The 15,272-nt window shown below is 42.4% G+C and overlaps 1 protein-coding gene across 3 annotated transcripts in view; it reads right to left on the bottom strand.

Annotated features, from left to right (window-relative positions):
- Positions 1-8,634: 8,634 nt before the first annotated feature.
- ZFYVE28 (zinc finger FYVE-type containing 28) overlaps positions 8,635-15,272 on the bottom strand; it is a 61,113-nt gene continuing 54,475 nt past the window's right edge. For all 3 annotated transcript variants that reach the window (XM_059817957.1, XM_059817956.1, XM_059817955.1), the window contains 2 exons: positions 9,726-9,829; positions 8,635-8,785 (listed from right to left, as the gene is read on the bottom strand). In XM_059817957.1, the coding sequence (XP_059673940.1) occupies positions 8,654-8,785; positions 9,726-9,829 (236 nt within the window). In that variant the 3' untranslated portion in view covers positions 8,635-8,653. The remainder of the gene's footprint in view (positions 8,786-9,725; positions 9,830-15,272) is intronic.

A 15,272-nucleotide genomic window follows, 5' to 3' on the forward strand; every position in this document is an offset into this window, starting at 1 on the left:
CCCACCTCGCTGCCTCCATTGCCCAGGGCTCAGCTACAAGGGCTGGCTCAGTCCAGCAGCAGAGTCACATCCAGCAGTTGTGAAGGAAAACAAAGCGGAAGGATCATTTCTTCTTTAGCTGCAGGCTGGGTTTGGGAAAGCAGTGATTTTACACGCCCAGCCCTGCTCAGTTCCCGTGCGTGGCACACTGATGGTACCCGTAGCCCAGCATGGTCGTTTGCAGGAGTGATGCTTTCAGCAGGACACCAGTATTGACAAGCGCTGCAGGAAATCACAGCCGGCTCACTAGGGTAGGAGAACTGCTGTTGGCAAAGTGGGAAGCAGTTCATTTAGCTGATTATGAATTGCGCATAGGAAGGTTTTGTGGTTGGGGGATTTTCCTTCCCCTCCTTTAGACACTGGGCTTCCAAATGGCAGCGTATTTCCCCCTGCCTCCTTCTTTGTGTTTGATCCCTTACCTTTCTTTCCCTGCTGCTTATAATCGTCCAACGCTGGTGTGACTCCAGCCCCGGCACAGGATTAACTCCAGGGTGAAATGGGGAGCGCTGAGTGGCTGTGCCTGTGCTGCTGCATCCCTCTCGCACATCAGCCCACAAAGAAATCCCTCTTATTGAGAATTTATGAATCGATTTATAAACTTGAGACCACCATGACCAGCACCTCCCCTGGCCTCCAGCGCAGGGCAGCCCCACTAAGCATTCATTTCTGCCTTAGTCCCAATACAGGCGGCTGCACCGCTGCGCCTGTAGGAAACCCCTGATGTCATGTTAAAAATTCTAGTGATGATAAATAGAGAGTTACCACAACTACTAGTTCACTCTTTCAACAGCTGATTATCCACACAAGAATTAGCCTCTTCTTTCTCACGTGGATTTGCTCAAGTTGGCTCAACTTTTGGCTGTTGATTCTCATTAGACGCCTGCCAGCTAGATGAAGCCCTGGTTAACAGATTTGTGCGCCCAGCGTAGGCATTTATAGGGTAGTCGATTGTGTGTGCAATTAGTTTTCACTTTGATACATTCAACAGATTGCAATCCCGAAGATTTCCAATCCCTTAGTCATTCCCATGGCTTTTCCCTCACAGCAAAACACACCAGAAATGTTGTTTTTAGCCGTACGCTAGCTCAACACCTTCCCCCATTCAGCTACATCTTCCTTTTTGCCAGGTGCTTAAGCCATTTTATAAATATCACAAATAAAAGCAACCCTGCAGAGGCTCACAGCCCCATCAGTGCTGAACCCCAGCAGCACACAGAGCAGCAATGAAGATACGATTTGGCAAGAACCGATTTCCTCTGGCAGCAAACGCTGTGACAACATCTGAACCTTGGGAGGGGACTGGAAAGCCTCCAGGAGCTGCACGGCTGGCAGAGAGGGTTTTATCGCACTGCGCTGGTATTCTCGATAGCTTCTGTGCTGTTTGTACCCAGAGGAAGCGCTTTTGTAATTGCTTGATTCTTCTGTTTAAAACCAAACTAATATTATTTAATGACTGGTATTTATTGGCACTATGCAATTGGAACACATTACGAGAATGAGTTGTTGCATGAATGGGAATTTGAGATTTTTAAAAAGCAAACACTTTTTTCTTTTTATTTTTTACTGCAGCAAGCAAGCACAAAAGAGATTAAAAATATAATCAACAAGCAAAAAGACAACAGCCTCTCTCTGACCCCCTCCACCTGCCAAGGACTAGTATTTCTGTTAACCCTGGGTGGGAATATAGAAGTAGCACACACCATGCGCTTGAATGGATTTTTCTCCAAGCTGCTTGAAAATACCCTGAACGCAGTAGGTCAGACACCACCTCGTATTCTTCCTGGGATTTGATTTTAGCAAAACAATGGGGAAAAAAATCCCCTCAGGCTGTGTCCCTTGAGCTGGCTGCTCCTCAGCTTCTCCCTTCAGCCTGGCCAGGTCCCAGGTCCCCAGCACAGGGCTGCGTCACCTGAGGGCTCGTGCCTTTCTGTGACTGAGGCTGGCTCTCTACTTGGGTATTTTTAGTAAGCACCGTCAAAAGTCTCTTCCTAAAACGACCTTAAGCCTTCACACTTGTCACCAGCCTGATTTTGGTTTCTTTACTTCAACAACTACTTTGCTCTTGTTCCAGTGTGAGACAAAAGTTGCACGGAGGCAGCATCTGGATGCAAATTCACATCCAAAACCTCAGCTTTTCATAATGTAAGTTTTTGAGATGGACACTAGTCACAGAAAACCAGCCATGTTTCAAATGCTGCGTATGGGAAAGAAATACGGAAGCAAATACGGAAGCATTTTCCCTGAGACTCAGTTTAGAGTGTAACTCCAATATTATTCCTTTAAAGAGAAAAAAAAGTAAGAGAAAAGGCAGAAAACAGAATGTGAGGAACAAACGTGATGGATAAAACCTCCTTTCAGGAGTATGGCTGGGCAAGGTTTTCCTACTTTGTTCTCCAAGCAAGGCTGATGCCCTGTCCGGAAACAAACTCTCAAAAACGTGGCAATTAGAGGCTATAAAATGGGTCACTGAATGAATTTGTGGCAGCTCTGTATTCTGTTCCAACACACTTGGACCAAATAAGTTGAATTTTCTTATTTGAAGGGAGCTTCTTTACATGGGGAGTATAGCAATTTCCTTCATTGTTTTTTAAAATATAAGAGTTATTTCTAGGCAAAGAAGAATTACAATCAGCGGCTCAAACCTTCAATTTTTTTCCCTCACTAGAGAGACCATTTCCCCCAGCGATCATCCATCCACATTACCCGTTCTGCTAGCTACAAGAAGTCCTCCTAGACAAAAGCAGACTGTTCAGAGACCGACATCCAGGACTTCTGAACTACATGGGGTTCACTTCTTTCTGTACCATCTCCCAGTGTTTGAGAGTCAAGGGATCACAGGGTAGCTCCCTTTTAAATATGTTCATGAACTTGCAGAAGTGATTATTTTTCTGTTTATATCTTCAATTATTGATTTCCAGCTTTCTGCAGATAAGCCAAAGAAAGTGAAATTAATTAAAAAACCAAAACAACTCCAAACCAGCAGGCTTTACTGCTGCATAATAAACAGAAAAGCTGCTAATGAAGCAACAACCACAAATGGTCTTGGCCAGAAAAAAATAATTGTCTATCAAGTGCCTCAAAATCTGATCTCAGAGGCCCCCCAAACGCAAAGGAAGATGGCACGGTACAAGTCCTTTGCTAATAACGCCAGGACAGTCTCACTGCTCTGAACGTTCCTGACTGGCGACTTCTCACGACTGAAGATCTCTGTCTGGGACAGCCCAAGGTGAAGCCACCAGCCCAGCCCCTGAAGGACGAGGGACAACTCTCTTCAAACTGTCCAAAAAGGCTGAGGCACTTCAGCGTCATTTTCAGACACACCTCTTAAGATGGGTATTTTCAGCATGTTTTACAGGACATCAGAGAAAAGTTACCACCACAAATGCTATTCAGGACTATTTCTTCTCAGCATCTTCCCCACATACTGACAAGACCATGAGTACTGCAGCCTAATTCCAGCTAAAAAACTGAAAGCTGGCCACTGCTGCAATATTATTTAGAAAGCAGTCACCACGAACACCCTCCCTGCTGCTGTTTTATTTCCTTATTATTAACTCAGCGAATAAAAAAAGTCATGGTGGTAACAAAGTTTTATTGCCCTGTCCAGAAATATGTAAATAAGACTTTCTAGAGTAAGACACGAGTTTAGTGCTTGCTTAAGTGGTATGAGTGCCTGGCATGGGGTTAGTTTCAGAAAATGAAATCTCTGTAGTATCTGAGGTAGTTACAGCTAAAGGCTGGCTGGCTCTGCCATTCCCAGGCACAGGGGTCCCTCACACCCCGGGCTGTGTCAGACATCTCATGCTCATGAGAAAGAGCAGATGGCAGCACCGCTCAGCAACTGGACGCGAGCAACAGCCCCCTTTACAGCTGCCTCCTGCCCACGGGCGCACACAGCCGCCCCTCGCTCCTGCTCAGGAGAGCCCAAAGCAGCAGGCAGGAGGCCCGGAGGCCCCGCCGTTGGCTGCATCGCTTTGGATGCAGAATTTTCTCTTTTGCAGACAAGCTCAGCCAGAGCCCTAACAAGCTGGTGGTTTGTTTGCAGAGAAAAACCAAACAGAAGACAAATCAACTTCATACCTTTCAGTGAAACATGAGGGAAAATCATGCATTACACTTCAGAGCCTTCATGTTTAGTGAAATGAAATGAGTTCATGAAAGACTAATTGCCCAGTTTGTTTTATGCATAAGCCCCGGCATTCCTAGCACATGCAGTTACAGCTTGTTTCTGGCCTAATATTTTGCCATTTTTTGGTTTGAGACCAAAGAAAAGAGAGCCAAATGAAAAAAATATCAGTCTTTGCAATATCTATAATTTACTAACAGCTATTAAAACCTGGGATTTAGGATCCATCCTTCCTCCTCCACTAAGTAAAGGAATACTGCAGGACTTTAAACACCTTGGTGCAAGACCCATGGCAGCTCAGGCAGCCAGGAAGGACCTGTGGGGCAGGATGCTCTTGCAGGTACAAGGACACCAAAATAAGGGTTTGAAATGAGCCTGTGCTTGGGAATATGAAGGGCAAGATCAAGAAGCAATAGGGATGAAAACTCCGTGAATTGTCTAATACTGCCTCTAATATTTCACTATCTGGAAGATACCCAAGGAGGCTATATAAGACATCTAAGTTTATACACAGCAGAAACTGAAAGCTGAGTGATGGGGTGGGGTAAAAGGTGAAAGAGGGGAAGGGAAAATAGCTAAAGAACCCTCAAAAATAGCCAAAAGGATACCCACAGAGGAAATTTCTTCCAGACAAGCAACATAAATAAAGCATAATTCAGTAAAATGTTATCATCAGAAAACAGAGTTCACAGTCAGTATCTGACTGTGCAGCATAAATCCTCGTTACAAATAAAGATGTTTGAGCAATCACAATCCCTCTGACGAAGCAGAACGCAGAAGCCTCTGTGCCTGCCTGTGTGGGAATGGAGTGCTGCAGTCTTGGCACTCGGTGGACAGATGCTATCGGGGGTTGCCACGGAAACCGGAGGATGCAGACCCAGCAGCTTTGACTTTGCATCAACTGACAGCGAGTTCAGCTGGGGACACTGAGAATGCTGGTGGTTTCCTCCAGCTCCCCGGCAGGATTGTGATGGGGCTGTATTTGAAGCTTTCCTACAGTCAAGTCTCCTTCCACCACTTCCACAGCCCACCCTTCATGTCCCCCCACCGTGTACAGGCACAACCACACATGCATGCACCCCATTTGCCTCCTCCTTCCTCCCTGGTTAGATGACAACACAGGTCATTTTCCTCGCCCATCACTTCCATCCAGCTTCCTCCTCACTGAGCTGCCGTGTGACAGCTTTTAAGTATTTTTGAGTTTTCTGGAGAGGGGTATCCTCTGGAAGCAGAGTTATTTTTTTACTGAAGTTCCTTTCACTGCAGAGGAAGCCCCGATATCCCACCTCCCTTTACAAACCTAGAGAGAGCAGGAAACACTGTATGATTTGTACAGATCTAGAAAGGATCACTTCAGAGTTTACTGTAAATTTTTTTTTTTTCTGAAAAGAGATGTGATTCAGAGGGAACCCATCATACAGAAGAGTCCAACACCAGGTGAATTACTGCCACCTTTGGCAATGTTGCTCTTACCTTATTATCCCATATTGCTCCCATTGTGGTATCCCCAACAGGAAAACTGCTGTGGAACACACTGCTGGGGTTTGGAGAAGAGAGATCCCCCTTTTTCCATCTACACCCTGAAGCAATGCAAATTTCATTAAAAAGTCTCTTTAGGTCAAATTTCTCATTATTTGCCCATAAATATTATGCATGTTAATTCAACTGCAATCTTAAACTTGTGTGCAGACTTTCCATAAATTTTTCCTGTTGCTGCACCTCTGAAGCTGAGACCCTAATGTCACAGAGCTGTAACATGGTGGTTCTTCAGTAAAATGGCATCCCAAAGCCATGCATTAAGTCCTCTGGAAAATAAATTTAATTCTCATAAAAGCTAAACCAGTTATATCTCATACAAAGGAGCAGAACAAATCAGCACTGGGCATTTATGCTTCACAAGAATAACTGTGCAGGTAGATCCAAGGAGCACTATTATTCGTTGCAGATTTGCATCCCCCCCCCCCCCCCCCCCCCCCCCGAAAAGATTATTCAGATGTGACACAGGCAGATCAAATATGCCTAATGTGTGAAGTGGCCACTGACACAAGATATTTTGGGAAGGGAGATTTTTCAGCCTGCGGCAAGGGATAGCACAAGGCAATGTTAAGTGACAGGCTAGTGCTCCAGCTTTGATCTACCACCCCTTCTCCATATGGGCAGCTTCCATTTTCAACTTTGAACTAATTTCTTTCATATTATTAACGAAAGTGGGAAAGACTTAAGGCCAGTTTGTTTGACAGGATGGCAGCTGTCACTCCATATAAACAGACCCCGAAATGAAAGAGCAATCCAGCACATGGAAGTAGAAAGTCCTGACACTTTAATTATCTGAAGAGATTACAAGATGAAGGTCTTCCTTGAGGCAAATGTATATTAGTATTGATATAGTCATTGTGCTTTTCAGTAAGAGAAATAGGAGTCTGTATTTACATAAGAAACTATAGTGTCTGAGATCTTTAAATATCGTATTTATGGAAATGATTCTGAATTACAGCATTTACAAAATAAAAACAAGCTTGAATAAATATCCAGTCCATTAAATAAGATTATTTTTCTTTTTTTCACAGAAGCAACTTTTTGTGCATATTTATTTCACAATTGAAGTTTTTTGTATTTTTTATCCTATAAAAGAAGCATTAAATTTGTTGGGTTTTTTTCCTAAAAATAAAACTGCAATAATCATTGCAATGTGAAGCCTGAGATTTAAGCCTGAATAAGTATCATTGCTTGCACCACGTTACCCACCTCCCACCAATCGCCCAACCCCATGCATTTCCAAACTCTGGTGAATGCCGACACTCCAACTCAAGGATTCCGTGGGAAGGACTTCAGGGAAATAATAATAATAATAAAAAAATATAAATAAGGTGAGGATAACACATCAGAGCTGACATTGTCTACAAACAGCATCATAAGGCTTGTGCATTACACATAAACTAAGTGAAGCTGTTTCATCTGATTCAAAACGACAGTAGTGCCAAACTGTTGTACCCTTATATGGCTCATTAACACTGAATATTAAACGACTTAACAAATGGGGAATGTCCCCCAAAAAAGAAATTTAAAAAAACAAACAACACTGGCCAGTTTTGCTTTATCATTTTGAATGACGACCTTTCTTGAGCATGATACCGCAAACAACTTCCTCATCCTTTTTTGTATGTATCACTTTGAAACACAGTGTGTAACACTGAGTGTCAAGAAAGGGGATACAGAAAAGAGCTCTTGATCTCATTTCCTCTGTAACCACAGCACACACTGTCTTGCTTTTCATGTGGCTAACTCAAAGCATGTCCAAACGCCTTTGAAACCTCAGTGCTCAGGGAGCTCTTACTGCAAATAGTTTGTGCAAGATCATAGCATCAATCCATGTGAGTCTTATTTCTTTCTTCTCCAAGTGGAGATAAAAATTAATCCCTGGTGTTTCAAATAAATACAAACGTCTTCTGAGTTGTTAGCATGAGTGAAGCAACAGTATGCAATATTTTACACAGTTACTCTGCCAAATGTGGACAACAAGTACTCTTCTCTAGTTGACCATTCTGTACGACCTTTTGAATGTATCATTACGTATTTGCCTTTTAAAAACCATTTTAAAAAACTCAGTATGGGAGAAATAATTTGTCACATCTACTGAATTTTGCTGCTAAACTCTTTCAAAAATATGTATTTTAATATTAATTAATTTGTTAACCATTTCCTCTGAAGTTTGTTAAGTTTTAAATGCTGACATAGAAACCAAAGCTCTGTGTTATACTTTTAGCAAGAGGATTTAGCATAAATTATGCAGATTATCAATACTTCCCAAACTCCAAAATATGGAACTGGAAGTTGTAAAACTTAATTTTTAGAAGACAACTTGGAGTTATTGCTCTGCTTGGTAAATGGAAGGCAACAGAAATAAACTGCTTCAGGACCTTCAGTGCTTCCTATGTGATTCAAAGAAAATTTTGCCTTTGTAAATATCGAATATGGGTTTGACATGGTTTTGCTTTAAGTAATCCTAGCATAGGTAGCAAAAATCTAGCAATGGGAAAGTTAAACCACAGCAGGAGGGAGAGCGCCGACATCCACTGCCATGCTGGTATTCTAGTGAGCACAGAAGTGTCCGAGCTTTGGGATTGATTTGCTGGGATGGACTAGTTAACCTGCTACTCTGTTCCTAGCATGTAAGATAAGCAGCAACAGTTGTTCAATTCTCTGAGCCCTATTTCTTTCCACACAGTGCATTTGTTCTGCATATGGCATTGTAACATCAATGTTATAAATTTATGGAAGACTGTACTGCAGCCTTAGAGCTACAGACGCGTCATACTTCCCTTTAGCAGCTTAGTAAAATGCAATAAAAACTGTCTGTACAAAATTTATAATAATGGATGTCAAAGCCTACATGCCCTCACGGGGTCCCTCTTTCAAGTTAATTCTTGGCTTAGGTCAAATATATCAGTCCGGGTAAGACTCCAGAAGACACATCAGTAGTTTAATATGTCAGATACCAGCTTTGTCACTATAGAAAGGAGTGACATGGAACATGTAACAGTGAGTGCAAACACGGACAGGCTTCATCTGACCATAACGAGGTAATGGAGCAGAGTGGGAGGAACAGCGGGAACAGAAGATCTGAAAAACAAGAGGAAGATTCCACTTTAGTTCCTTTGAAGAACTGGATGGGACAAAACTGATTTCAAGAGAGGGGAAAGAAGATTGTGTGTGCTGGGCTTTTGTGTATTGGCAACACCACCCTCCTCAGCATAGCAAGTGAAAGCCCTCTGCAGCAATTCATAGCTTGATGACAAATTCATCTGACTGTGCTTAGCCTCTCGGGTGCCCAAGCACTGACATTAGCCAAGGCAGGCCTGTCTAGCTCTGCAGGTCACAAGGGAAGGCAGCTCCACCAGAGATGAAAAGAAGCATCTCCCTCCGTTGGTTTTAAAGAAAGACTAGGGGAGTATTTGTGAATATCTCCGAAGTTCCTACTCCTGCAAGTCCGCTACAAAGTTAACAAAAACAGCTTCTCTACCCTCTTCCTTTTTAACTTGTACACCAGCAAGCAAGCAAAATAGGATTGCAGATTTCTGGCTTCCCGAGGCACATGGCTGCTTTATTCTCCCTCGCTCCCTCTTCCTCCCCCACAAAATTGCAAAGCAGCAGCCCTACACACCGCAGTCCTCCTGCAAAGATTTAGAAAGAAAGCCAAGGAGCACACCATCCCTGCAGCTGAGCTGTGCATCGCCCCTTGCAGTGCAGGCTGCTGCAGCTCGTTAAAGCTTAGAGCAGTAGTCTAGAGTGACTCTGGATTCAGGGTGTTTGTTCCAGGATCTCAACAGCAAGTTCTGCTTATTAGCAGACAAATGCTTATTGCTGTATAAGAGTCAAAATCCTCCCCCTACACACTTTCTAAACTTAAGCTGAGCAGTTGACAGCCAAGACATACAATAACACTTGTGACTTGAAAATCCTGGCCAAGTGCATGCATTTTGCTGTGCAGCTGAGTTTGTGGTACACATAAATTTGCTGTTCTCCTTGGCGGATAGTTTGTCACGTTTGACTGAGTCATTACCTTGCCACAGCTCCGACAGTGATGTTTCCTGCGAATGACTGTGAACGGAGCCTTGCACGCAGTGCAGTAGCTGCAGACTTCATCTGGAACCCAGTCAGGAGGATCTGTCAGAAACACCACAACAAAAGGGAACATAAATCAAAAGGGAATAAAAACAAACATGCGATTACCAGATCCTCAAGGGAGTAGGGAGAATAAAATATAACAGCAGCTGCTTTCATCTGAGTTTCTCAAGGTGCTTTGCGAACAGGCAGCTAGGTGAGTTCAGGATGCCCAGGAGGGTTCAATTCCCCCCTTCGCTGCCAGGCACCCACCGTTGGGCAGAGCACAGCAGGCACTGAAACAGTGCATGGCTGCTCTGGACTCGAAATGAAATATATCCTCTTCAAGAGGAAGTGGCAGGGAAAAGAAGATAAGCAAAATTAAGTATGAAGACAAGAGACTATTAAAGCAGAGCTGGAACACAGGTGGTTTTCTCAGTGCAACCAGCCATCAAAACGAGCTTAGAGCTGAGAACATTCCCCACCTCTTCAGCCCTCCCTACAGAAAGGCTGACTGCTTTTCTGCAATGAGGCAAGCAGCTCTACAAGATAATAAACTCAGAGCCTGATTACTGTCTGCTAAACTATTAGGACTGTTACTGGAAGTCACCAGTAACTACAGCAAAACCACAAAATCAAGTGTACAAGACTTAAGAGAAAGAATTTGACCATTATCCCTAACAGCATGTTTCAGTTGTTTATTTCTCCTGTGAGCTCTCTAACCTCTCATAAAAGCCAAGCAGGGAAATTATTTGGTTTTGGCAAAGCAGAAGGTATTAGGCTCAGTTCTGTTGAGCTGCTTCTGCTAGCGACAGGCTGACATGACCTCAGAGAGTCTAAAATTACGAGTGTAGAAATGAGGTAGCCGATTGCTTAATTATGTTGTTAAAAATCTAATGAAGGGCAAAGCAATAGATAGAAGGAATCCATGGACACAGTGAACATGAACTGCTGGATGTATTTACCCAAGTTCCCTGTATGCAGCTTCTCTCCGAGTATTATTTACAGTATGCAACCCATGCAATTGCTGATTTATAAACCTGACAAGCAAGATCCCTGCCTCAAGGAGCATATTATCAAACAACAAAATATATGGTGCAGTTAATGCAGAGGTCAAGAGGGCTACAGCTACAGGCAGCAAGAAAATAATTAAATAAAAAATCCACTGTATTGTTCAAACATAACCGTGACCAGTTTTCATGTGTTTGTCACATTGCAACGTGTCAAATTAAAAGTAAAAAGGATACAGCATTCAATGCAGAAAATGTTCAAAAAGCAGGTTAATAAAAACAAAAAGAACTTCAAATCTTGACTCAGCTTTTACAGGCTCCTCTAAACTATTTTGGAAGTTAAAATACTTCAAGGAAGCAATCTTTCACTTAATGAACAAACTGGTCTGACAAAGGTCACAACTATAGGGACAGCAACGAAAACCAGTCTGTGTGCAGAGAAATGACCAATGTGGTGAAAAAAATGAGGCTGCACATAGCAGCCTTCACCTCATCCCTGGGAACAGTTCACCAGAAAATGTTCTGTGAGGACACAAGGCTACAAATTCCTACTTCAAAGGCAGGCTTTCCTTCAGCAGCATGGAGATGCAGGACTGCCAGCTTAAGTCAAAGCATTAATAGCAATGAAACTAAGGGATTTTCCTTTCCAATTCTTTTCCTTCTCTGCAACCTCCCTAGCTATGACATGTAACTTGTCCAGTGAAACTTACTCCTAATGCAATGTAGATTTTGAAGACTTTGTTAACACTTTCACAGGAATCTCTGACCTGAAACCATGGCAAGCCTGCTGACCTTGGAGCATCTCCACATTCTCCATCCAGGAAGTCCCTTGGGTTATTACATATTCCAAACAAAATAACCGAGCCAGTAACAATACTCCTGTTTAACACTTGCCATTAGACTACATTGCCTTGATTATGTTTTCAGGGATTTAACCATCCTGTTGATTCTCACTAATTTTAAAGACAGCAAAAATTTAGGTAGTTATTCAAGCTCTGTGCCATCAGGTCTCCCTCCCAAATGAACACAGGGCTGGTGGAAGCAGGTTTGTTAAGATGCCTACTTCGCTACCGATGCTTTATCAACTGCATTACAATATGGACTACCATGTTCAGGTAGTTACTAATTTTAATATTCACAGAAAAGCCACAAAACACAGGCCCCTTTTGTACAAACTGCAGCATGCCAATATGAACTACAACTTCCACAGCACCTAGTACCATAATCACTCCTTCCCTTAGCTCATGATCAGTCCAGACACATTACAAGCTAACGCAACTCCACCACAAAGACTCTGGAGCTCATCAGCAGAAAGCAGCTTTCTTATCAGGTGTTTACCATTTGGGTTTTTGTTTTATTTGTTGTTTTTTTCCTGTTGTTGACCTTGAAGCACAATGTTGAAAAAGTTATTTTTTAATTGACCTTGTATGTATTTAATTGTCTCCAGTGCCAAAGAAAAATTGCAAAAAAACCCCATGACAAACAGCAAATTTATTTTGATAAGTAACAACCTTATAAACTCATAAGTCATATAATCCATAGTTCACGGTTACAGAACTACTTGACTGCCAGATGAATCCATCTGCAAACTTTGTTTTTAAAATTGCATAAAAAAATAAATTACGTCTTAGTGGTACTCAATGTATAGAAACAGTTTAAGTATAACCCTCTCTACAGAATGTTCTCCCACATTAGAGGGACTCCCTTTACCTCCATGTTGGTGTCATGTCAGCTGATTCACTAAATTAACGCATCAGTAGAGCGAGCTAAAGGGCACATTTTCCCCCAGACAGTGACTTAACAATAGTGAGGCCCTTCAAGAGGGCGATGCGGCCAGCCCCGTGGCCCCACTGCTTCTGGGTTTTAGTGCCCTAACATCCCAATTGCTTGCACCAAGCTCAGCTGCACTGCAGCACACCCCCAAATAGTAACACTTAGTTATGTAATGGCTTTTAACATTCAAAATGCTGTACAAACATTAACTGCTTTAATCCTCGTCACCCAGCTACAGTCAGTAAGTCTGTGTGGGGACAAATCAGGAGAGAAATGTCTTGCCCAAAATCACACAGTGGTGCAGTCCTGAAATGACATTTGAAATAAGAAACTCTGGGCCATTAGCCCTATGCCTTTGCTTCTAGTTGTGACTGAAAAAGTCCTTACGCTGCATCCAACCACAGAGCCTTCATTTTGAGAGTAAGCACTTAGAAATTAAACGCAATCCTGGACTGGAGCCGAAGTACTCGCGCTGTCAGGAAGGACAAAGCCCTGAATGACTCTGTCTCTCTGAGCCTGTGCAAGCCCCAGTGGCAATGGGATCAACACCCCTAGGTCCCCTTCACATGCCCCATCTCGCTCAACCTTGGGAGCAGCCTTTGACTTACATATATGAATGATTGAGTCATCAGGTTTTTATAGAACAGGCTTTTAAAATATTCTCTGAAGAGCAGTCTCATGAGGGGATAAAGCTTCAATATGAGGAGTAGAGTGAGTTATAGAAATGAAACCCCTAGCATTAGCCTGAAGACACGCTGGAAGCAAGGCAGCAGCACTGCACCCGTAGGCTTTTTATGTTAATAGTCCTTCTCTGGGCTGCGCTGCTCCGTTAGCTCAGCGTGCAGCAGCAAATGGAAGCATCCAGTCTCTAAAGCACTATCTGCCTGTGCTTCAGGGATTTGTACAAGGAATGGAGGGAAAACCTTGTTCGTGGGCTAATTGGCCCTCTGCTTTATCATGCAATCAGAGTTAAGTCTGTTGGGAAACGGATGAAGGCCACAGCACAAACATCAAAGAGGAGGAGGAAGGGAGGGGAGGGAAGGGATTAACGAGACAGAAGGACTACAGAAATAAATTTTAGAAGAAAACATTAAAAGCATGTACAGAAAAAAAGGCAGAGAAAGGAAGAGAAACAAGTATTTAAAGGAATAAGAAACAAGTTTGGAGAAAGGAAAAGGCACAAGGTAAAATTAAATAGTGTGAAGATTGAAAAAGACATTTAAAAAGGAGAAACCGTATTCCCAACTCTTAACTATTCAAAATTCTTGCATTACGATCTCCCATAAATCATGAAATTTTATAGTCTTTTTATTGGTTTTATGCTGTAGTTTTTAGAATTCACCTTTACATTTCTCTGCAACCTCATTAGCTAGTAAAGTTTTCTGTTCTATAAAAGTTAAAAATCTCACATAAATCAAAGATGCTAGAGCTTTAAGAAAACCACAATCATGATAAAAATCATAGACTCTGTAAACACTGTCAAAAAGCACATGTGAATTCATTTTGCTTAAGGTATGTGCAATAGATCTCCTTCAGTCCCATCTAATTTTACAAAACCAAGGAGAACATCTCTGTGTCCCAGAACACAAGGAGATGGACCTGGATCCATCAACAGTGTTGATTCAAACAACATTAGACCAGAAAGTTCACTCAGTGGTGCTGAGACACACGAAAGACCGGGTTGGGGAGTGGGGGAGGGAAATAATCCCACAAGTTGTTGGAGCTTGCAGGAGGCCTAATTCAGTAAATCTATACTTTGGTAGAAAACAATTCAGAAAACATGCACACCACAACTTCCTGTTGAACAGCAGCTACTAAACCCTCAGTTTGTGTTGGTGTTTGCATTATGGCCAGACAATTCATAGAAAAGATCCTTTCTGCATCTTTTCTTTTTATCAAACATTCCTAATGCAGAACTCAAACTGAAAGTTCCTCCTGCATTGATGTGTATTAGATTTTAGATCACATCATGCATAATAACCCTGATTATACTTTTACCAAACTAACCTTAAGAGGGATGTTCCTACAGCAGCCTGCGGAACTTGCACCACTGCAGCAGTCAAAGCGCATTACCCTCACAGCTGCAAAAAAGGTCAGATGGGCTTGCTGCAGCTCTTCTGATGAAAGTAGGAATTGTAAATTCTCACAGTTTTAAGTATGGAAAGTAAAGAACTAAGGTGACATGACTTTAGCCCTCACTTCAACTGCCACAGTAAGATGAATGTTTTTGACCCTTATCACACATAATTTTCTGCATGTCATTCTGGGCCATCTCTGACTTTTTATAAGATTCCTAGGAGGCAATTGTACCAAAGTAATCTTCACCCTTGCTCAGTAGATTCAGTGTTGATTACAGCTGTCTTGAAATTTTTCAATAAAAATACATTTTCTGCTTCAACAATATTATTTGATGAAAATTTCGTGTGTGAGGGAGAAAACAGAGGTACAGACTTAGTAGCTTCAAGGACAGCTCTTGTCAAACAGCTTTCTTAGGGTGGAGTTTCTGTGCAAATCTAGAAAGCTTTCACCAAAGCATGGAGCTTTGCAGACTTGGGCTCAAGCCTCTGCTCTGCCTGGTTCCACATGACCTTGAACGATGATGCCCTGTGTCCATTCTGTACAGGTACGTGATCAGCAACTCATTCTTTGGGCAAAATAATTATTTACGTAAAACGGAACAACTCTGATAGAAAATACTGGGATATGGTTCAAATCTTCGCTTT

Source organism: Gavia stellata, chromosome 5 (genome assembly GCF_030936135.1).
Source record: "Gavia stellata isolate bGavSte3 chromosome 5, bGavSte3.hap2, whole genome shotgun sequence".
Taxonomy (NCBI): Eukaryota; Metazoa; Chordata; class Aves; order Gaviiformes; family Gaviidae; genus Gavia; species Gavia stellata.